Genomic DNA, 25,782 nt, shown 5'->3' on the forward strand with positions numbered 1-25,782 from the left:
TACCAGTGTTTTAGCTGAGTATGGATGGTAAGCTCATGTTAATTCATATGCTTTTCATTCATTGGCTGGACTGGATTATGGAAGCCCATTTGTACCAACAATGATGGAAAAGTCATTTGTCATTATAATGACAAAATATTTTAGTATTTCAAAATGATTACTTGGCATCTAAAAATAGTGAGAAAGTCCCTCAAAATAATGACTTAGTAAGTTTCTAATTTTTTGAAAAACTAAGTCATCATTTTGAGATATCCAGTAGTTTGAGAATGTTTCCCATTATAATGACTTACAGGATCCTTTTAAATTTTTATTTATTTATTTATTTTTCAAATGACATTGGCAGAAATGGGCTTCCATAGAAAAGTTTTATTTATTTATTTTTTTTTAATTTTCTTTTTCAGACTAAACAAGCAGGAGTCAGTAGTGGTCTAGCAACTATTGTTGATGAATCATTTTGTCTCTAAAATGTCTGAAAATTCCTTAGAGCACAGTGCAGTGTCTTCAGATGTCTTGTTTTGTAAATCCAGAGATTTTAATTTTTGTTTTGAAAAACTTCTTTAGAAATCTTTAATTAGGGAAGCTGCAACCAGTGAATGTTTGGTATTTTGCTTAAAAAATTACAAAACTATTATCAAAGTGTAGCATTACTTGTCTGTTGATTTACTGATAAAACTGACTAATTGTTACAGGTTAAAAAGTAAGAATTTGCCTAAATACTGCATTATTTTTAAGTTACTATAACCAAAGACAAAATATTTCATATAATTCAAAACACCAAAATCCAAAGTCCAAATTAAAAGGAGGGAAAAAAAGACCAAAAACCAGATTTCAGCCCCCCCCCCCCCCAAAAAAACCAAACCAAAACAGCATCACATCTACAATGAATACGCTTTATTTTCCTTTTACAAAAACAAACAAAACAGAAAAAAAATTACCATCTAGAAATACAGGTATACAAGAAATAATAAGATGAGAGTATTTGCAGTTGAATGCCTGGTTGTCAACAGCCAGCTGGATAATAATAAGAAAAGAAAAATTAGTTAACTACATGTGGATGTTAAAGCTTCCAACCAAATGAAATCCTGTGCAGTGCATTTATTTCCCAAAATAACTTCAGTACTTAACCTGTGAGAGGTTACAGGGGGAGAAAAAAAACAATCTTACTTCAAAAATAATTTTGGGACATGCAGCTGCCAAGGGCTTCGCTTTTCATGTAGTTAATCATAATACTGTAATACAGAGTTTGACCCAAATGCTCTATCTAGGGGGGTTATTATGAACATAGAGGTACACAGCGGATATGATATGAAGCACAGCAACGATACAAAAGAAAGAAAAAAGATTAAAGTGTTGAATATATTCTTGATGCACCTGTTTTCTCATTAGGGTTTTGTTTCTGTAATGAAATCCTTGCCCGCTTATGTTCTTATTTAGTGTCTAAGGCACTTTTAAAGAAACATACGTTAAGTGTTAACACTTGAGGAGAAGGGCAAAGGGCGTGTGCCACAGGCGACCATCCTAATCAGCATATCCAGAGTAAAGGAACAGAGTAACAGTAGAGTTGGTGGATGGATATGAGTACCCTGGCGTGGCTTTTCACACTGTAGTGGTTCAACTGTTGAGGTGTCGGCTGTATTTCAAGCAGAGCCTGTCTTCACCTCTCTAAAAATGCTATTAAAATTGCAAGGAAAGTATTTAAAAAAAAAAAAAAAATCAGACAATCTGTCACCTACAAACACTAAGTGCTGGATTTAGTCTGTTGACAGTCTGAAGAATCAGGCTTCAACTCACAAAATCATGGCACAAACCAGCCCTAGTTTCTTCATCGTCACGTTTTACCATTACAAATGAGCCACAGAGCAACAAGTTTGTATTTTAGAAAAACTCAAAAGGCTGTTTGAGATTTAATGCTGTTCTGAAAGTACTTCTAAAATCCTAAAGACTAAACTCTAACATCTAGATGCAAAAAAAAAAAAAGTTGACTTTAAGCATGGACATCCTTAAAGCCCTTAAAACAGAACGGTAACACCGTGGGACTAATGTTGGACAGTTAAATGGTCATGGGAACATCTGTAATTCAATGACAACCTGATCTGCTGATGACGATCAAAATTATCAATAGCTATAAAAAGTTTGAGTTTCTCAATTTCCTATCCAGGGAGCCAGAAATGACCACGTCTAAGCTTGTTTTGTATGACACAAGAAAAATATAAATATTTTATATTTTCATAAAAATTAACATCATAAAATGTGACATTAATAGAGACAAATATAACTAAACATTAGTTTGAATTTTGTTATATGTTGCACAAATTGAGCAAAGACAAATGTTTACAGCAACAATCTTTGTTTAAATTAGAAAACAGTAACAACCTGGAGAAAAGGGTTATTAAAAACAAACTGTTGTCATAAAATTGCAGATGTTGAAATTTCACATTTTTCTGAGCTCTTAAGGACGTCTTGTCCATGCTGGCTTAAAAGTTAAAAATCTTACAGTGCAACAGATGGTTCGAAGATTTTGGAAAAAAAAAAACCCTTCAGAACAGTCGTTAAGTGTTTAACGAATGTTTAAGTTTCGAAAGTTCGCCGAGTGTTGTTCAGAAAAACTGACTCTCAGCTCTGTGACTCGATTGTAACGATACAAACTGGGACTAGGCACAAACACTGAAATGTAGTGAGAAGATGACTATTTTCAATCAGTCTCCATTTCTAATCAAACTACACGTTCAACCTAAGCTTTAACCATTTAGTGTCACATTGAAAATGCAGACTGAGCGTCACTTCAGTGCTTCCAGTATGAGCTTTTTTTTTTAAAATTTAACCTGTTGGTTTCCAGTTAAAAATTCTAACCTGTGCAGTTCTGTGCATTTTCCAGCATCTCTGCATCTTCTCCAGTCTGCTCCAGTCTGTCCATATTGAAGGACGATATACTTAAAAACTCAATAGTGTTCCCATTGGTCAACAGTACAAATCAGTTAACCTTACGAGCTTAGAGATTTCTAGTGAAAACCTCAGTGAGACATTCCTTCATTAACTGTTGAGATGAAGCAACAGAGAAAATAAAATATCTTTTTTTTTCACAGTAATACATTTTCAATTCAGAGTCCATGTTGTTGTATTGCATGTCCCGAGATGTTAGTCGTTCCTGTAGTGTCTGTACATCGGAGGGAGACTCGTGCGACAGAAGCAGCAGGCGTGGTGGCTCACAGACCGCCGTGACCTTGGTTTTGTGTTTGTTTTTTTTTGTTTTTTTTTTTTTGGACAGGTCCGTCAATTTGAATGCTGTTAGAAAGTGTGTCCTGTATGAGATGACTTTTACACAGCTAGTGAGCAGAGCACCTACAACAACATCGGAGTGAAATATGTTTCCTTGTAGTCCTGCATTTCCAGTATGGAGTGTGTTCACATAGCCTACATACTTGATGTGTGCACACCTCAGCCTCCGCCTACATCATACATACACGTGTGCACACAGACACACACACACACAGTTTCATATGTATAAAAAGCACTTTGTACCTATGCATACTTTCTCAATAAGCTGAGCAGATAACTTCACGCCTGATGGGAGGGGATGGGTTACGATGCTGAGATGATACATGGCCGACAGACGAGCCAGGGCTAGCAGCTTGCCAGAGGAGAACAGAGTAAGGCAGAATTGTCCATTTGCCCCTGCGACACTCCAGGCCTGGAGGTTTTTCTTCAGGGGAGGGCGGTGGATTTTCCCTGCAGTGTTAACTGATACAAAAAGGGCAGAGGCGCTCTGCCAGGGCAGTCTGCCCGGCTTTACCAGAAAAACAGCTCATCGCTCTAATCTTCTGTCCAGTCAGTGGTTTGAAATGAATGAAGACCATGCTGATGCTGAGGATCTCTCGGGGGGAGGAAAACTGGGCGCAGGTGACAGGTGGATGAGGTGAGGGGAGGTGGGTAGTGATGATGCAAGGAGAGGGGAAAAGCGAGGAATGAGAGTGCCGCTGTAATTACTCAACGTTGGAGGTTTGCGTCTCATTGAAGTCGCTGGTGCGGCTGTCGGCATCGTCATCTGACAGGTCGACTGAAGCGCCGTCCAGGTTGAGGTTGCGGCGGCCTGAACGGCTGGAGGAGAAGCTGCTGACCGGACCCCCACGTCTGGTGAAAACAAAAATCAAAACAACAGCTTAAACCTCTGCTGCTTAAAGGAACAATTCAACAGTTCTAGGAAAACTGCTTTTTTGCCACCAAGCTGGAGCCAGGATGCGATTAGCTTAGCATAACATAGCAAGTGTAGCAAGTTTGGCTCTTACTAAAATATGAGTTTTTTTGGCATATTTTGAAGCCTTACCACCCCTCCCCCCCCCCCCCCCCCCCGTGTTTTATGACATTTTGAGGTCTTTCTAAAATATGAGTTTTTTTGGCATACTTTGACATCATACGGCGGTATGACGTTTATTATGACATTTTGAGGCCTTACTAAAGTATGACTTATTTTGGCATATTTTGACATCATATGGCGGTATGATGTTTTTAATGACATTTTGAGGCCTTGCTAAAGTATGACTTTTTTTTGGCATTTTTTGACGCCATACTATATTATGATGTTTTTTATGACATTTTAAGACCTTGCTAAAGTATGATTTTTTGCCATATTTTGACGTCATACTATACTATTCCCTTTTTTTTCTGACATTTTGAGGCCTTACTAATATATGACTTTTTTTTGGCATATTTTGATGTCATACTATACTATGACGTTTTTTATGACATTTTGAGGTCTAAAAAAAAAAAAGACTTTTTTTGTCCGATTTTGACGCCTCACTATACTATGACGTTTTTTATGACATTTTGAGATCAAAAAAAAATGTTGACTTTTTTTGTCCGATTTTGACGCCTAACTATACTATGACGTTTTTTATGACATTTTATGACATTTTGAGGTAAAAAAACTTTTTGACTTTTTTTGGCCGATTTTGAAGCCTTACTATACTATGACGTTTTTTATGACATTTTGAGGTCAAAAAAATGTTGACTTTTTTTGCCTGAAAAAAACGCCTTACTATACTATGACGTTTTTTATGACATTTTGAGGTCAAAAAAAATTTTAACTTTTTTTGTCCGATTTTAACGCCTTACTATACTATGACGTTTTTTATGACATTTTGAGGTCAAAAATTTTTTTGACTTTTTTTGTCCGATTTTGACGCCTTACTATACTATGATGTTTTTAATGACATTTTGAGGTCAAAAAAAATTTTGACTTTTTTTGCCCGAAAAAAACGCCTTACTATACTATGACGTGTTTTATGACATTTTGAGGTCAAAATTTTTTTTGACTTTTTTTGCCCGAAAAAAAAACGCCTTACTATACTATGACGTTTTTTATGACATTTTGAGGCCAAAAAAATTTTTGACTTTTTTTGTCCGATTTTGACGCCTTACTATACTATGACGTTTTTTATGACATTTTGAGGTCAAAAAAAATTTTGACTTTTTTTGTCCGATTTTGACGCCTTACTATACTATGACGTTTTTTATGACATTTTGAGGTCAAAATTTTTTTTGACTTTTTTTGCCTGAAAAAAACGCCTTACTATACTATGACGTTTTTTATGACATTTTGAGGTCAAAAATTTTTTTGACTTTTTTTGTCCGATTTTGACGCCTTACTATACTATGACGTTTTTTATGACATTTTGAGGTCAAAAATTTTTTTGACTTTTTTTGTCCGATTTTGACGCCTTACTATACTATGACGTTTTTTATGACATTTTGAGGTCAAAATTTTTTTTGACCTTTTTTACCCGAAAAAAACGCCATACTATACTATGACGTTTTTTCTTACATTTTGAGGTCAAAAAATTTTTTGACTTTTTTTGTCCGATTTTGACGCCTTAATATACTATGACGTTTTTTATGACATTTTGAGGTCAAAAAAATTTTTGACTTTTTTTACCCGAAAAAAACGCCTTACTATACTATGACGTTTTTTATGACATTTTGAGGTCAAAAATTTTTGACTTTTTGTGCCCGAAAAAAACGCCTTACTATACTATGACGTTTTTTCTGACATTTTGAGGTCAAAAAAAATTTTGACTTTTTTTGGCCCGAAAAAAACACCTTATTATACTATGACGTTTTTTATGACATTTTGAGGTCAAAAAAATTTTTGACTTTTTTTGCCCGAAAAAAAACTATACTATGATATTTTTTATGACATTTTGAGGTCAAAAATTTTTTTGACTTTATTTGTCCGATTTTTACGCCTTACTATACTATGACGTTTTTTATGACATTTTGAGGTCAAAAAAATTTTTGACTTTTTTTGCCCAAAAAAAACGCCTTACTATACTATGACGTTTTTTATGACATTTTGAGGTCAAAAAAAATGTTGACTTTTTTTGCCCAAAAAAAATGCCTTACTATACTATGTTTTTTATGACATTTTGAGGTCAAAAATTTTTTTGACTTTTTTTGTCCGATTTTGACGCCTTACTATACTATGACGTTTTTTATGACGTTTTGAGGTCAAAATTTTTTTTGACCTTTTTTACCCGAAAAAAACGCCATACTATACTATGACGTTTTTTCTTACATTTTGAGGTCAAAAATTTTTTTGACTTTTTTTGTCCGATTTTGACGCCTTACTATACTATGACGTTTTTTATGACATTTTGAGGTCAAAAAATTGTTTGACTTTTTTGCCCGAAAAAAACGCCTTACTATACTATGACGTTTTTTATGACATTTTGAGGTCAAAAATTTTTTTGACTTGTTTTGCCCGAAAAAAACGCCTTACTATACTATGACGTTTTTTATGACGTTTTGAGGTCAAAATTTTTTTTGACTTTTTTTACCCGAAAAAAACGCCATACTATACTATGACGTTTTTTCTTACATTTTGAGGTCAAAAAAAATTTTGACTTTTTTTGTCCGATTTTGACGCCTTAATATACTATGACGTTTTTTATGACATTTTGAGGCCAAAAAAATTTTTTGACTTTTTTTGCCCAAAAAAAAACGCCTTACTATACTATGACGTTTTTTATGACATTTTGAGGTCAAAAAATTTTTTAACTTTTTTTGTTCGATTTTGACGCCTTACTATACTATGACGTTTTTTATGACATTTTGAGGTCAAAAATTTTTTTGACTTTTTTTGGCCCGAAAAAAACGCCATACTATACTATGACGTTTTTTATGACATTTTGAGGACAAAATTTTTTTTGATTTTATTTGTCCGATTTTGACGCCTTACTATACTATGACGTTTTTTATGACATTTTGAGGTCAAAAAATTTTTTGACTTTTTTTGTCCGATTTTGACGCCTTACTATACTATGACGTTTTTTATGACGTTTTGAGGTCAAAATTTTTTTTGACCTTTTTTACCCGAAAAAAACGCCATACTATACTATGACGTTTTTTCTTACATTTTGAGGTCAAAAAATTTTTTGACTTTTTTTGTCCGATTTTGACGCCTTACTATACTATGACGTTTTTTATGACATTTTGAGGTCAAAAAATTTTTTGACTTTTTTGCCCGAAAAAAACGCCTTACTATACTATGACGTTTTTTATGACATTTTGAGGTCAAAAAATTTTTTGACTTGTTTTGCCCGAAAAAAACGCCTTACTATACTATGACGTTTTTTATGACGTTTTGAGGTCAAAATTTTTTTTGACTTTTTTTACCCGAAAAAAACGCCATACTATACTATGACGTTTTCTCTTACATTTTGAGGTCAAAAAAAATTTTGACTTTTTTTGTCCGATTTTGACGCCTTACTATACTATGACGTTTTTTTATGACATTTTGAGGTCGAAAAAATTTTGACTTTTTTTGGCCGAAAAAAACGCCATACTATACTATGACGTTTTTTATGAAATTTTGAGGCCAAAAAATTTTTGACTTTTTTTGGCCGATTTTTAAGCCTTACTATACTATGATGTTTTTTATGACATTTTGAGGCCAAAAAATTTTTTGACTTTTTTTGCCCTAAAAAAACGCCTTACTATACTATGACGTTTTTTATGACATTTTGAGGTCAAAAAATTTTTTAACTTTTTTTGTTCGATTTTGACGCCTTACTATACTATGACGTTTTTTATGACATTTTGAGGTCAAAAATTTTTTTGACTTTTTTTGGCCCGAAAAAAACGCCATACTATACTATGACGTTTTTTATGACATTTTGAGGACAAAATTTTTTTTGATTTTATTTGTCCGATTTTGACGCCTTACTATACTATGACGTTTTTTATGACATTTTGAGGTCAAAAAATTTTTTGACTTTTTTTGTCCGATTTTGACGCCTTACTATACTATGACGTTTTTTATGACATTTTGAGGACAAAAATTTTTTTGACTTTTTTTGTCCGATTTTGACGCCTTACTATACTATGACGTTTTTTATGACATTTTGAGGTCAAAAAATTTTTTGACTTTTTTTACCCGAAAAAAACGCCTTACTATACTATGACGTTTTTTCTGACATTTTGAGGTCAAAAAAATTTTTGACTTTTTTTGGCCCGAAAAAAACACCTTATTATACTATGACGTTTTTTATGACATTTTGAGGTCAAAAAAATTTTTTGACTTTTTTTGCCCGAAAAAAACTATACTATGATATTTTTTATGACATTTTGAGGTCAAAAATTTTTTTGATTTTATTTGTCCGATTTTGACGCCTTACTATACTATGACGTTTTTTATGACATTTTGAGGTCAAAAATTTTTTGACTTTTTTTGTCCGATTTTGACGCCTTACTATACTATGACGTTTTTTATGACATTTTGAGGTCAAAAAATTTTTTGACTTTTTTTGTCCGATTTTGACACCTTACTATACAATGACGTTTTTAATGACATTTTGAGGTCAAAATTTTTTTTGACTTTTTTTACCCGAAAAAAACGCCATGCTATACTATGACGTTTTTTCTTACATTTTGAGGTCAAAAAAAATTTTGACTTTTTTTGTCCGATTTTGACGCCTTAATATACTATGACGTTTTTTATGACATTTTGAGGTCAAAAATTTTTTTGACTTTTTTTACCCGAAAAAAACGCCTTACTATACTATGACGTTTTTTATGACATTTTGAGGTCAAAAATTTTTGACTTTTTGTGCCCGAAAAAAACGCCTTACTATACTATGACGTTTTTTCTGACATTTTGAGGTCAAAAAAAATTTTGACTTTTTTTGGCCCGAAAAAAACACCTTATTATACTATGACGTTTTTTATGACATTTTGAGGTCAAAAAAATTTTTGACTTTTTTTGCCCGAAAAAAACTATACTATGATATTTTTTATGACATTTTGAGGTCAAAAATTTTTTTGACTTTATTTGTCCGATTTTGACGCCTTACTATACTATGACGTTTTTTATGACATTTTGAGGTCAAAAAATTTTTTGACTTTTTTTGTCCGATTTTGACACCTTACTATACAATGACGTTTTTAATGACATTTTGAGGTCAAAATTTTTTTTGACTTTTTTTACCCGAAAAAAACGCCATACTATACTATGACGTTTTTTCTTACATTTTGAGGTCAAAAAAAATTTTGACTTTTTTTGTCCGATTTTGACGCCTTAATATACTATGACGTTTTTTATGACATTTTGAGGTCAAAAATTTTTTTGACTTTTTTTACCCGAAAAAAACGCCTTACTATACTATGACGTTTTTTATGACATTTTGAGGTCAAAAATTTTTGACTTTTTGTGCCCGAAAAAAACGCCATACTATACTATGACGTTTTTTCTGACATTTTGAGGTCAAAAAAATTTTTGACTTTTTTTGGCCCGAAAAAAACACCTTATTATACTATGACGTTTTTTATGACATTTTGAGGTCAAAAAAATTTTTGACTTTTTTTGCCCGAAAAAAACTATACTATGATATTTTTTATGACATTTTGAGGTCAAAAATTTTTTTGACTTTATTTGTCCGATTTTTACGCCTTACTATACTATGACGTTTTTTATGACATTTTGAGGTCAAAAAAAATTTTGACTTTTTTTGTCCGATTTTGACGCCTTACTATACTATGACGTTTTTTATGACATTTTGAGGTCAAAAATTTTTTTGACTTTTTTTGGCCCGAAAAAAACGCCATACTATACTATGACGTTTTTTATGACATTTTGAGGACAAAATTTTTTTTGACTTTTTTTGTCCGATTTTGACGCCTTACTATACTATGACGTTTTTTATGACATTTTGAGGCCAAAAAATTTTTTTGACTTTTTTTGTCCGATTTTGACGCCTTACTATACTATGACGTTTTTTATGACATTTTGAGGCCAAAAAAATTTTTGACTTTTTTTGCCCAAAAAAAACGCCTTACTATACTATGACGTTTTTTATGACATTTTGAGGTCAAAAAATTTTTTAACTTTTTTTGTTCGATTTTGACGCCTTACTATACTATGACGTTTTTTATGACATTTTGAGGTCAAATTTTTTTTTGACTTTTTTTATCCGAAAAAAACGCCTTACTATACTATGACGTTTTTTATGACATTTTGAGGTCAAAATTTTTTTTGACTTTTTTTGGCCCGAAAAAAACACCTTATTATACTATGACGTTTTTTATGACATTTTGAGGTCAAAAAATTTTTTGACTTTTTTTACCCGAAAAAAACGCCTTACTATACTATGACGTTTTTTATGACATTTTGAGGTCAAATTTTTTTTTGACTTTTTTTATCCGAAAAAAACGCCTTACTATACTATGACGTTTTTTATGACATTTTGAGGTCAAAAATTTTTTTGACTTTTTTTGGCCCGAAAAAAACTCCTTATTATACTATGACGTTTTTTATGACATTTTGAGGTCAAAAAATTTTTTGACTTTTTTTACCCGAAAAAAACGCCTTACTATACTATGACGTTTTTTATGACATTTTGAGGTCAAAAATTTTTTTGACTTTTTTTGGCCCGAAAAAAACGCCATACTATACTATGACGTTTTTTATGACATTTTGAGGTCAAAAAATTTTTTTGACTTTTTTTGTCCGATTTTGACGCCTTACTATACTATGACGTTTTTTATGACATTTTGAGGCCAAAAGAATTTTTTGACTTTTTTTGTCCGATTTTGACGCCTTACTATACTATGACGTTTTTTATGACATTTTGAGGCCAAAAAATTTTTTGACTTTTTTTGCCCAAAAAAAACGCCTTACTATACTATGACGTTTTTTATGACATTTTGAGGTCAAAAAATTTTTTAACTTTTTTTGTTCGATTTTGACGCCTTACTATACTATGACGTTTTTTATGACATTTTGAGGTCAAATTTTTTTTTGACTTTTTTTATCCGAAAAAAACGCCTTACTATACTATGAAGTTTTTTATGACATTTTGAGGTCAAAAATTTTTTTGACTTTTTTTGGCCCGAAAAAAACACCTTATTGTACTATGACGTTTTTTATGACATTTTGAGGTCAAAAAATTTTTTGACTTTTTTTACCCGAAAAAAACGCCTTACTATACTATGACGTTTTTTATGACATTTTGAGGTCAAAAATTTTTTTGACTTTTTTTGGCCCGAAAAAAACACCTTATTATACTATGACGTTTTTTATGACATTTTGAGGTCAAAAAAATTTTTGACTTTTTTTGTCCGATTTTGACGCCTTACTATACTATGACGTTTTTTATGACGTTTTGAGGTCAAAATTTTTTTTGACTTTTTTTACCCGAAAGAAAAGCCATACTATACTATGACGTTTTTTCTTACATTTTGAGGTCAAAAAAATTTTTGACTTTTTTTGTCCGATTTTGACGCCTTACTATACTATGACGTTTTTTATGACATTTTGAGGTCAAAAATTTTTTTGACTTTTTTTGGCCCGAAAAAAACACATTATACTATGACGTTTTTTATGACATTTTGAGGTCAAAAAATTTTTTGACTTTTTTTGCCCGAAAAAAACGCCTTACTATACTATGACGTTTTTTATGACATTTTGAGGTCAAAATTTTTTTTGACTTTTTTTACCCGAAAAAAACGCCTTACTATACTATGACGTTTTTTCTTACATTTTGAGGTCAAAAAAAATTTTGACTTTTTTTGTCCGATTTTGACGCCTTACTATACTATGACGTTTTTTATGACATTTTGAGGTCAAAATTTTTTTTGACCTTTTTTGGCCCGAAAAAAACACCTTATTATACTATGACGTTTTTTATGAAATTTTGAGGTCAAAAAATGTTTTGACTTTTTTTACCCGAAAAAAACGCCTTACTATACTATGACGTTTTTTATGACATTTTGAGGTCAAAAAATTTTTTGACTTTTTTTACCCGAAAAAAACGCCTTACTATACTATGACGTTTTTTATGACGTTTTGAGGTCAAAATTTTTTTTGACTTTTTTTACCCGAAAAAAACGCCATACTATACTATGACGTTTTTTATGAAATTTTGAGGTCGAAAAAAAGTTTGACTTTTTTTGGCCGAAAAAAACGCCATACTATACTATGACGTTTTTTATGAAATTTTGAGGTCGAAAAAAATTTGACTTTTTTTGGCTGAAAAAAACGCCATACTATACTATGACGTTTTTTATGAAATTTTGAGGTGGAAAAAATTTTTGACTTTTTTTGTCCGATTTTGACGCCTTACTATACTATGACGTTTTTTAGGACATTTTGAGGTCGAAAAAAATGTTGACTTTTTTTGGCCGAAAAAAACGCCATACTATACTATGACGTTTTTTATGACATTTTGAGGTCTAAAATTTTTTTTACTTTTTTTGTCCGATTTTGACGCCTTACTATAATATGATGTTTTTTATGAAATTTTGAGGTCGAAAAAAATTTTGACTTTTTTTGGCCGAAAAAAACGCCATACTATACTATGACGTTTTTTATGAAATTTTGAGGTCGAAAAATTTTTTGACTTTTTTTGGCCGATTTTGACGCCTTACTATACTATGACGTTTTTTATGAAATTTTGAGGTCGAAAAAAATTTTGACTTTTTTTGCCCGAAAAAAACGCCATACTATACTATGACGTTTTTTATGAAATTTTGAGGTCGAAAAAAATTTTGACTTTTTTTGCCCGAAAAAAACGCCATACTATACTATGACGTTTTTTATGAAATTTTGAGGTCGAAAATTTTTTTGACTTTTTTTGTCCGATTTTGACGCCTTACTATACTATGACGTTTTTTAGGACATTTTGAGGTCGAAAAAAATGTTGACTTTTTTTGGCCGAAAAAAACGCCATACTATACTATGACGTTTTTTATGACATTTTGAGGTCTAAAATTTTTTTTACTTTTTTTGTCCGATTTTGACGCCTTACTATAATATGATGTTTTTTATGAAATTTTGAGGTCGAAAAAAATTTTGACTTTTTTTGGCCGAAAAAAACGCCATACTATACTATGACGTTTTTTATGAAATTTTGAGGTCGAAAAAATTTTTGACTTTTTTTGGCCGAAAAAAACGCCTTACTATACTATGACGTTTTTTATGAAATTTTGAGGTCGAAAAAATTTTTGACTTTTTTTGCCCGAAAAAAACGCCATACTATACTATGACGTTTTTTATGACTTTTGGAGGTCGAAAAAAATCTTGACTTTTTTTGGCCGAAAAAAACGCCTTACTATACTATGACGTTTTTTATGACTTTTGGAGGTCGAAAAAATTTTTGACTTTTTTTGTCCGAAAAAAACGCCTTACTATACTATGACGTTTTTTATGACATTTTGAGGTCAAAAATTTTTTTCACTTTTTTTGTCCGATATTGACACCTTACTATACTATGAAGTTTTTTATGAAATTTTGAGGTCGAAAAAAATTTTGACTTTTTTTGTCCGATTTTGACGCCTTACTATACTATGACGTTTTTTATGAAATTTTGAGGTCGAAAAAAATTTTTTGGCCGAAAAAAACGCCATACTATACTTTGACGTTTTTTATGAAATTTTGAGGTCGAAAAATGTTTTGACTTTTTTTGTCCGATTTTGACGCCTTACTATACTATGACGTTTTTTATGACATTTTGAGGTCGAAAAAATTTTTGACTTTTTTTGCCCGAAAAAACGCCATACTATACTATGACGTTTTTTATGAAATTTTGAGGTCGAAAATTTTTTTGACTTTTTTTGGCCGATTTTGACGCCTTACTATACTATGACGTTTTTTATGAAATTTTGAGGTGGAAAAAAAATTTGACTTTTTTTGCCCAAAAAAAACGCCATACTATACTATGACGTTTTTTATGAAATTTTGAGGTCGAAAAAAATTTTGACTTTTTTTGGCCGAAAAAAACGCCATACTATACTATGACGTTTTTTATGACATTTTGAGGTCAAAAAAATTTTTAACTTTTTTGTTCAATTTTGACGCCTTACTATACTATGACGTTTTTTATGACATTTTGAGGTCAAATTTTTTTTTGACTTTTTTTGCCCGAAAAAAACGCCTTACTATACTATGACGTTTTTTATGACTTTTGGAGGTCGAAAAAAACTTTGACTTTTTTTGTCCGATTTTGATGCCTTACTAGACTGACGTTTTTTATGACATTTTGAGGTCAAAAATTTTTGTCACTTTTTTTGTCCGATATTGACGCCTTACTATACTATGACGTTTTTTATGAAATTTTGAGGTCGAAAAAAATCTTGACTTTTTTTGGCCGAAAAAAACGCCTTACTATACTATGACGTTTTTTATGACTTTTGGAGGTCGAAAAAATTTTTGACTTTTTTTGTCCGAAAAAAACGCCTTACTATACTATGACGTTTTTTATGACATTTTGAGGTCAAAAATTTTTTTCACTTTTTTTGTCCGATATTGACACCTTACTATACTTTGACGTTTTTTATGAAATTTTGAGGTCGAAAAATTTTTTGACTTTTTTTGGCCGATTTTGACGCCTTACTATACTATGACGTTTTTTATGAAATTTTGAGGTGGAAAAAAAATTTGACTTTTTTTGCCCAAAAAAAACGCCATACTATACTATGACGTTTTTTATGAAATTTTGAGGTGGAAAAAAAATTTGACTTTTTTTGCCCAAAAAAAAACGCCATACTATACTATGACGTTTTTTATGAAATTTTGAGGTCGAAAAAAATTTGACTTTTTTTGGCCGAAAAAAAACGCCATACTATACTATGACGTTTTTTATGAAATTTTGAGGTCGAAAATTTTTTTGACTTTTTTTGGCCGATTTTGACGCCTTACTATACTATGACGTTTTTTATGAAATTTTGAGGTGGAAAAAAAATTTGACTTTTTTTGCCCAAAAAAAAACGCCATACTATACTATGACGTTTTTTATGAAATTTTGAGGTCGAAAAAAATTTTGACTTTTTTTGGCCGAAAAAAACGCCATACTATACTATGACGTTTTTTATGACATTTTGAGGTCAAAAAAATTTTTAACTTTTTTGTTCAATTTTGACGCCTTACTATACTATGACGTTTTTTATGACATTTTGAGGTCAAATTTTTTTTTGACTTTTTTTGCCCGAAAAAAACTATACTATGACGTTTTTTATGACATTTTGAGGTCGAAAAAAAATTTGACTTTTTTTGGCCGATTTTGACGCCTTACTATACTATGACGTTTTTTATGAAATTTTGAGGTCGAAAAAAATTTTTTGGCCGAAAAAAACGGCATACTATACTTTGACGTTTTTATAAAATTTTGAGGTCGAAAAATTTTTTGACTTTTTTTGGCCGATTTTGACGCCTTACTATACTATGACGTTTTTTAGGACACTTTGAGGTCGAAAAAAATTTTGACTTTTTTTGGCCGAAAAAAACGCCATACTATACTATGACGTTTTTTATGAAATTTTGAGGTCGAAAAAAGGTTTGACTTTTTTTGGCTGATTTTGACGCCTTACTATACTATGACGTTTTTTATGACATTTTGAGGTCGAAAAAAATTTTGACTTTTTTTGGCTGATTTTGACGCCTTACTATACTATGACGTTTTTTATGAAATTTTGAGGTTGAAAAAAATTTTGACTTTTTTTGGCCGAAAAAAACGCCATACTATACTATGACGTTTTTTATGAAATTTTGAGGTCGAAAAAAATTTTGACTTTTTTTGGCCGAAAAAAACGGCATACTATACTATGACGTTTTTTCTTACATTTTGAGGTCGAAAAAAATTTTGACTTTTTGTGCCCGAAAAAAACGCCATACTATACTATGACGTTTTTTATGAAATTTTGAGGTCGAAAAATTTTTTGACTTTTTTTGGCCGATTTTGACGCCTTACTATACTATGACGTTTTTTATGAAATTTTGATGTCGAAAAAAATTTTGACTTTTTTTGGCCGAAAAAAACGCCATACTATACTATGACGTTTTTTATGAAATTTTGAGGTCGAAAAAATTTTTGACTTTTTTTGGCCGAAAAAAACGCCATACTATACTATGACGTTTTTTATGAAATTTTGAGGTGGAAAAAAATTTTGACTTTTTTTGGCCGAAAAAAATGCCATACTATACTATGACGTTTTTTATGAAATTTTGAGGTCGAAAAAAATTTTGACTTTTTTGGCCGAAAAAAACGCCTTACTATACTATGACGTTTTTTATGACTTTTGGAGGTCGAAAAAATTTTTGACTTTTTTTGCCCGAAAAAAACGCCTTACTATACTATGACGTTTTTTATGACTTTTGGAGGTCGAAAAAAACTTTGACTTTTTTTGTCCGATTTTGATGCCTTACTAGACTGACGTTTTTTATGACATTTTGAGGTCAAAAATTTTTGTCACTTTTTTTGTCCGATATTGACGCCTTACTATACTATGACGTTTTTTATGAAATTTTGAGGTCGAAAAAAATCTTGACTTTTTTTGGCCGAAAAAAACGCCTTACTATACTATGACGTTTTTTATGACTTTTGGAGGTCGAAAAAATTTTTGACTTTTTTTGTCCGAAAAAAACGCCTTACTATACTATGACGTTTTTTATGACATTTTGAGGTCAAAAATTTTTTTCACTTTTTTTGTCCGATATTGACACCTTACTATACTTTGACGTTTTTTATGAAATTTTGAGGTCGAAAAATTTTTTGACTTTTTTTGGCCGATTTTGACGCCTTACTATACTATGACGTTTTTTAGGACATTTTGAGGTCGAAAAAAATTTGACTTTTTTTGGCCGAAAAAAACGCCATACTATACTATGACGTTTTTTATGAAATTTTGAGGTCAAAAAAATTTTTGACTTTTTTTGTCCGATTTTGACGCCTTACTATACTATGACGTTTTTTATGACGTTTTGAGGTCAAAATTTTTTTTGACTTTTTTTAACCGAAAAAAACGCCATACTATACTATGACGTTTTTTAAGAAATTTTGAGGTCGAAAAAAGGTTTGACTTTTTTTGGCCGAAAAAAACGCCATACTATACTATGACGTTTTTTATGACATTTTGAGGTCGAAAAAAAATTTGACTTTTTTTGGCCGATTTTGACGCCTTACTACACTATGACGTTTTTTATGAAATTTTGAGGTCGAAAAAAATTTTTTGGCCGAAAAAAACGGCATACTATACTTTGACGTTTTTATGAAATTTTGAGGTCGAAAAATTTTTTGACTTTTTTTGGCCGATTTTGACGCCTTACTATACTATGACGTTTTTTAGGACACTTTGAGGTCGAAAAAAATTTTGACTTTTTTTGGCCGAAAAAAACGCCATACTATACTATGACGTTTTTTATGAAATTTTGAGGTCGAAAAAAGGTTTGACTTTTTTTGGCTGATTTTGACGCCTTACTATACTATGACGTTTTTTATGACATTTTGAGGTCGAAAATTTTTTTGACTTTTTTTGGCCGATTTTGACGCCTTACTATACTATGACGTTTTTTATGAAATTTTGAGGTCGAAAAAAATTTTGACTTTTTTTGCCCGAAAAAAACGCCATACTATACTATGACGTTTTTCATGAAATTTTGAGGTCGAAAATTTTTTTGACTTTTTTTGGCCGATTTTGACGCCTTACTATACTATGACGTTTTTTAGGACATTTTGAGGTCGAAAAAAATGTTGACTTTTTTTGGCCGAAAAAAACGCCATACTATACTATGACGTTTTTTATGACATTTTGAGGTCTAAAATTTTTTTTACTTTTTTTGTCCGATTTTGACGCCTTACTATACTATGACGTTTTTTATGACATTTTGAGGTCGAAAAAAATTTTGACTTTTTTTGGCCGAAAAAAACGCCATACTATACTATGACGTTTTTTATGAAATTTTGAGGTCGAAAAAAATTTTGACTTTTTTTGGCCGAAAAAAACGCCTTACTATACTATGACGTTTTTTATGACTTTTGGAGGTCGAAAAAAATTTTGACTTTTTTTGGCCGATTTTGACGCCTTACTATACTATGACGTTTTTTATGACATTTTGAGGTCGAAAAAAATTTTGACTTTTTTTGCCCGAAAAAACGCCATACTATACTATGACGTTTTTTATGAAATTTTGAGGTCGAAAAAAATTTTGACTTTTTTTGGCCGAAAAAAACGCCATACTATACTATGACGTTTTTTATGACATTTTGAGGTCAAAGATTTTTTTCACTTTTATTGTCCGATATTGACGCCTTACTATACTATGACGTTTTTTATGACATTTTGAGGTCGAAAAAAATTTTGACTTTTTTTGGCCGAAAAAAACGCCATACTATACTATGACGTTTTTTATGAAATTTTGAGGTCGAAAAAATTTTTGACTTTTTTTGGCCGAAAAAAACGCCATACTATACTATGACGTTTTTAATGAAATTTTGAGGTCGAAAAAATTTTTGACTTTTTTTGGCCGATTTTGACGCCTTACTACACTATGACGTTTTTTATGAAATTTTGAGGTCGAAAAAAATTTTGACTTTTTTTGGCCGAAAAAAACGCCAGACTATACTATGACGTTTTTTATGAAATTTTGAGGTCGAAAAAAAGTTTGACTTTTTTTGGCCGAAAAAAACGCCATACTATACTATGACGTTTTTAATGAAATTTTGAGGTCGAAAATTTTTTTGACTTTTTTTGGCCGATTTTGACGCCTTACTATACTATGACGTTTTTTAGGACATTTTGAGGTCGAAAAAAATGTTGACTTTTTTTGGCCGAAAAAAACGCCATACTATACTATGACGTTTTTTATGACATTTTGAGGTCTAAAATTTTTTTTACTTTTTTTGTCCGATTTTGACGCCTTACTATAATATGATGTTTTTTATGAAATTTTGAGGTCGAAAAAAATTTTGACTTTTTTTGGCTGAAAAAAACGCCTTACTATACTATGACGTTTTTTATGAAATTTTGAGGTCGAAAAAAATTTTGACTTTTTTTGGCCGAAAAAAACGCCATACTATACTATGACGTTTTTTCTTACATTTTGAGGTCGAAAAAAATTTTGACTTTTTGTGCCCGAAAAAAACGCCATACTATACTATGACGTTTTTTATGAAATTTTGAGGTCGAAAAATTTTTTGACTTTTTTTGGCCGATTTTGACGCCTTACTATACTATGACGTTTTTTATGAAATTTTGATGTCGAAAAAAATTTTGACTTTTTTTGGCCGAAAAAAACGCCATACTATACTATGACGTTTTTTATGAAATTTTGAGGTCGAAAAAATTTTTGACTTTTTTTGGCCGAAAAAAACGCCATACTATACTATGACGTTTTTTATGAAATTTTGAGGTGGAAAAAAATTTTGACTTTTTTTGGCCGAAAAAAATGCCATACTATACTATGACGTTTTTTATGAAATTTTGAGGTCGAAAAAAATCTTGACTTTTTTTGGCCGAAAAAAATGCCATACTATACTATGACGTTTTTTATGAAATTTTGAGGTCGAAAAAATTTTTGACTTTTTTGGCCGAAAAAAACGCCTTACTATACTATGACGTTTTTTATGACTTTTGGAGGTCGAAAAATTTTTTGACTTTTTTTGCCCGAAAAAAACGCCTTACTATACTATGACGTTTTTTATGACTTTTGGAGGTCGAAAAATTTTTTGACTTTTTTTGCCCGAAAAAAACGCCTTACTATACTATGACGTTTTTTATGACTTTTGGAGGTCGAAAAAAACTTTGACTTTTTTTGTCCGATTTTGATGCCTTACTAGACTGACGTTTTTTATGACATTTTGAGGTCAAAAATTTTTGTCACTTTTTTTGTCCGATATTGACGCCTTACTATACTATGACGTTTTTTATGAAATTTTGAGGTCGAAAAAAATCTTGACTTTTTTTGGCCGAAAAAAACGCCTTACTATACTATGACGTTTTTTATGACTTTTGGAGGTCGAAAAAATTTTTTGACTTTTTTTGTCCGAAAAAAACGCCTTACTATACTATGACGTTTTTTATGACATTTTGAGGTCAAAAATTTTTTTCACTTTTTTTGTCCGATATTGACACCTTACTATACTTTGACGTTTTTTATGAAATTTTGAGGTCGAAAAATTTTTTGACTTTTTTTGGCCGATTTTGACGCCTTACTATACTATGACGTTTTTTAGGACATTTTGAGGTCGAAAAAAACTTGACTTTTTTTGGCCGAAAAAAACGCCATACTATACTATGACGTTTTTTATGAAATTTTGAGGTCGAAAATTTTTTTGACTTTTTTTGGCCGATTTTGACGCCTTACTATACTATGACGTTTTTTATGAAATTTTGAGGTCGAAAAAAATTTTGACTTTTTTTGCCCGAAAAAAACGCCATACTATACTATGACGTTTTTCATGAAATTTTGAGGTCGAAAATTTTTTTGACTTTTTTTGGCCGATTTTGACGCCTTACTATACTATGACGTTTTTTAGGACATTTTGAGGTCGAAAAAAATGTTGACTTTTTTTGGCCGAAAAAAACGCCATACTATACTATGACGTTTTTTATGACATTTTGAGGTCTAAAATTTTTTTTACTTTTTTTGTCCGATTTTGACGCCTTACTATACTATGACGTTTTTTATGACATTTTGAGGTCGAAAAAAATTTTGACTTTTTTTGGCCGAAAAAAACGCCATACTATACTATGACGTTTTTTATGAAATTTTGAGGTCGAAAAAAATTTTGACTTTTTTTGGCCGAAAAAAACGCCTTACTATACTATGACGTTTTTTATGACTTTTGGAGGTCGAAAAAAATTTTGACTTTTTTTGGCCGATTTTGACGCCTTACTATACTATGACGTTTTTTATGACATTTTGAGGTCGAAAAAAATTTTGACTTTTTTTGCCCGAAAAAACGCCATACTATACTATGACGTTTTTTATGAAATTTTGAGGTCGAAAAAAATTTTGACTTTTTTTGGCCGAAAAAAACGCCATACTATACTATGACGTTTTTTATGACATTTTGAGGTCAAAGATTTTTTTCACTTTTATTGTCCGATATTGACGCCTTACTATACTATGACGTTTTTTATGACATTTTGAGGTCGAAAAAAATTTTGACTTTTTTTGGCCGAAAAAAACGCCATACTATACTATGACGTTTTTTATGAAATTTTGAGGTCGAAAAAATTTTTGACTTTTTTTGGCCGAAAAAAACGCCATACTATACTATGACGTTTTTAATGAAATTTTGAGGTCGAAAAAATTTTTGACTTTTTTTGGCCGATTTTGACGCCTTACTACACTATGACGTTTTTTATGAAATTTTGAGGTCGAAAAAAATTTTGACTTTTTTTGGCCGAAAAAAACGCCAGACTATACTATGACGTTTTTTATGAAATTTTGAGGTCGAAAAAAAGTTTGACTTTTTTTGGCCGAAAAAAACGCCATACTATACTATGACGTTTTTAATGAAATTTTGAGGTCGAAAATTTTTTTGACTTTTTTTGGCCGATTTTGACGCCTTACTATACTATGACGTTTTTTAGGACATTTTGAGGTCGAAAAAAATGTTGACTTTTTTTGGCCGAAAAAAACGCCATACTATACTATGACGTTTTTTATGACATTTTGAGGTCTAAAATTTTTTTTACTTTTTTTGTCCGATTTTGACGCCTTACTATAATATGATGTTTTTTATGAAATTTTGAGGTCGAAAAAAATTTTGACTTTTTTTGGCTGAAAAAAACGCCTTACTATACTATGACGTTTTTTATGAAATTTTGAGGTCGAAAAAAATTTTGACTTTTTTTGGCCGAAAAAAACGCCATACTATACTATGACGTTTTTTCTTACATTTTGAGGTCGAAAAAAATTTTGACTTTTTGTGCCCGAAAAAAACGCCATACTATACTATGACGTTTTTTATGAAATTTTGAGGTCGAAAAATTTTTTGACTTTTTTTGGCCGATTTTGACGCCTTACTATACTATGACGTTTTTTATGAAATTTTGATGTCGAAAAAAATTTTGACTTTTTTTGGCCGAAAAAAACGCCATACTATACTATGACGTTTTTTATGAAATTTTGAGGTCGAAAAAATTTTTGACTTTTTTTGGCCGAAAAAAACGCCATACTATACTATGACGTTTTTTATGAAATTTTGAGGTGGAAAAAAATTTTGACTTTTTTTGGCCGAAAAAAATGCCATACTATACTATGACGTTTTTTATGAAATTTTGAGGTCGAAAAAAATCTTGACTTTTTTTGGCCGAAAAAAATGCCATACTATACTATGACGTTTTTTATGAAATTTTGAGGTCGAAAAAATTTTTGACTTTTTTGGCCGAAAAAAACGCCTTACTATACTATGACGTTTTTTATGACTTTTGGAGGTCGAAAAATTTTTTGACTTTTTTTGCCCAAAAAAAACGCCTTACTATACTATGACGTTTTTTATGACTTTTGGAGGTCGAAAAATTTTTTGACTTTTTTTGCCCGAAAAAAACGCCTTACTATACTATGACGTTTTTTATGACTTTTGGAGGTCGAAAAAAACTTTGACTTTTTTTGTCCGATTTTGATGCCTTACTAGACTGACGTTTTTTATGACATTTTGAGGTCAAAAATTTTTGTCACTTTTTTTGTCCGATATTGACGCCTTACTATACTATGACGTTTTTTATGAAATTTTGAGGTCGAAAAAAATCTTGACTTTTTTTGGCCGAAAAAAACGCCTTACTATACTATGACGTTTTTTATGACTTTTGGAGGTCGAAAGAATTTTTTGACTTTTTTTGTCCGAAAAAAACGCCTTACTATACTATGACGTTTTTTATGACATTTTGAGGTCAAAAATTTTTTTCACTTTTTTTGTCCGATATTGACACCTTACTATACTTTGACGTTTTTTATGAAATTTTGAGGTCGAAAAATTTTTTGACTTTTTTTGGCCGATTTTGACGCCTTACTATACTATGACGTTTTTTAGGACATTTTGAGGTCGAAAAAAACTTGACTTTTTTTGGCCGAAAAAAACGCCATACTATACTATGACGTTTTTTATGAAATTTTGAGGTCGAAAATTTTTTTGACTTTTTTTGGCCGATTTTGACGCCTTACTATACTATGACGTTTTTTATGAAATTTTGAGGTCGAAAAAAATTTTGACTTTTTTTGCCCGAAAAAAACGCCATACTATACTATGACGTTTTTCATGAAATTTTGAGGTCGAAAATTTTTTTGACTTTTTTTGGCCGATTTTGACGCCTTACTATACTATGACGTTTTTTAGGACATTTTGAGGTCGAAAAAAATGTTGACTTTTTTTGGCCGAAAAAAACGCCATACTATACTATGACGTTTTTTATGACATTTTGAGGTCTAAAATTTTTTTTACTTTTTTTGTCCGATTTTGACGCCTTACTATACTATGACGTTTTTTATGACATTTTGAGGTCGAAAAAAATTTTGACTTTTTTTGGCCGAAAAAAACGCCATACTATACTATGACGTTTTTTATGAAATTTTGAGGTCGAAAAAAATTTTGACTTTTTTTGGCCGAAAAAAACGCCTTACTATACTATGACGTTTTTTATGACTTTTGGAGGTCGAAAAAAATTTTGACTTTTTTTGGCCGATTTTGACGCCTTACTATACTATGACGTTTTTTATGACATTTTGAGGTCGAAAAAAATTTTGACTTTTTTTGCCCGAAAAAACGCCATACTATACTATGACGTTTTTTATGAAATTTTGAGGTCGAAAAAAATTTTGACTTTTTTTGGCCGAAAAAAACGCCATACTATACTATGACGTTTTTTATGACATTTTGAGGTCAAAGATTTTTTTCACTTTTATTGTCCGATATTGACGCCTTACTATACTATGACGTTTTTTATGACATTTTGAGGTCGAAAAAAATTTTGACTTTTTTTGGCCGAAAAAAACGCCATACTATACTATGACGTTTTTTATGAAATTTTGAGGTCGAAAAAATTTTTGACTTTTTTTGGCCGAAAAAAACGCCATACTATACTATGACGTTTTTAATGAAATTTTGAGGTCGAAAAAATTTTTGACTTTTTTTGGCCGATTTTGACGCCTTACTACACTATGACGTTTTTTATGAAATTTTGAGGTCGAAAAAAATTTTGACTTTTTTTGGCCGAAAAAAACCGCCAGACTATACTATGACGTTTTTTATGAAATTTTGAGGTCGAAAAAAAGTTTGACTTTTTTTGGCCGAAAAAAACGCCATACTATACTATGACGTTTTTTATGAAATTTTGAGGTCGAAAAATTTTTTGACTTTTTTTGGCCGAAAAAAACGCCATACTATACTATGACGTTTTTTATGACTTTTGGAGGTCGAAAAAAACTTTGACTTTTTTTGTCCGATTTTGATGCCTTACTAGACTGACGTTTTTTATGACATTTTGAGGTCAAAAATTTTTGTCACTTTTTTTGTCCGATATTGACGCCTTACTATACTATGACGTTTTTTATGAAATTTTGAGGTCGAAAAAAATCTTGACTTTTTTTGGCCGAAAAAAACGCCTTACTATACTATGACGTTTTTTATGACTTTTGGAGGTCGAAAAAATTTTTTGACTTTTTTTGTCCGAAAAAAACGCCTTACTATACTATGACGTTTTTTATGACATTTTGAGGTCAAAAATTTTTTTCACTTTTTTTGTCCGATATTGACACCTTACTATACTTTGACGTTTTTTATGAAATTTTGAGGTCGAAAAATTTTTTGACTTTTTTTGGCCGATTTTGACGCCTTACTATACTATGACGTTTTTTAGGACATTTTGAGGTCGAAAAAAACTTGACTTTTTTTGGCCGAAAAAAACGCCATACTATACTATGACGTTTTTTATGAAATTTTGAGGTCGAAAATTTTTTTGACTTTTTTTGGCCGATTTTGACGCCTTACTATACTATGACGTTTTTTAGGACATTTTGAGGTCGAAAAAAATGTTGACTTTTTTTGGCCGAAAAAAACGCCATACTATACTATGACGTTTTTTATGACATTTTGAGGTCTAAAATTTTTTTTACTTTTTTTGTCCGATTTTGACGCCTTACTATAATATGACGTTTTTTATGAAATTTTGAGGTCGAAAAAAATTTTGACTTTTTTTGCCCGAAAAAAACGCCATACTATACTATGACGTTTTTTATGACTTTTGGAGGTCGAAAAAAATCTTGACTTTTTTTGTCCGAAAAAAACGCCTTACTATACTATGACGTTTTTTATGACTTTTGGAGGTCGAAAAAATTTTTGACTTTTTTTGTCCGAAAAAAACGCCTTACTATACTATGACGTTTTTTATGACATTTTGAGGTCAAAAATTTTTTTCACTTTTTTTGTCCGATATTGACACCTTACTATACTATGAAGTTTTTTATGAAATTTTGAGGTCGAAAAAAATTTTGACTTTTTTTGTCCGATTTTGACGCCT

At 30.8% G+C, this 25,782-nt stretch overlaps 1 protein-coding gene across 1 annotated transcript in view; it reads right to left on the reverse strand.

The window, feature by feature from the left end:
• Positions 1-869: 869 nt before the first annotated feature.
• LOC121180139 (myosin-10-like) overlaps positions 870-25,782 on the reverse strand; it is an 84,210-nt gene continuing 59,297 nt past the window's right edge. Inside the window, exon 44 of the mRNA XM_041035305.1 lies at positions 870-4,128. Coding sequence (XP_040891239.1) covers positions 3,981-4,128 — 148 coding nt within the window. The 3' untranslated portion in view covers positions 870-3,980. The remainder of the gene's footprint in view (positions 4,129-25,782) is intronic.

Source organism: Toxotes jaculatrix, chromosome 4, assembly GCF_017976425.1.
Source record: "Toxotes jaculatrix isolate fToxJac2 chromosome 4, fToxJac2.pri, whole genome shotgun sequence".
Classification (NCBI taxonomy): domain Eukaryota; kingdom Metazoa; phylum Chordata; class Actinopteri; family Toxotidae; genus Toxotes; species Toxotes jaculatrix.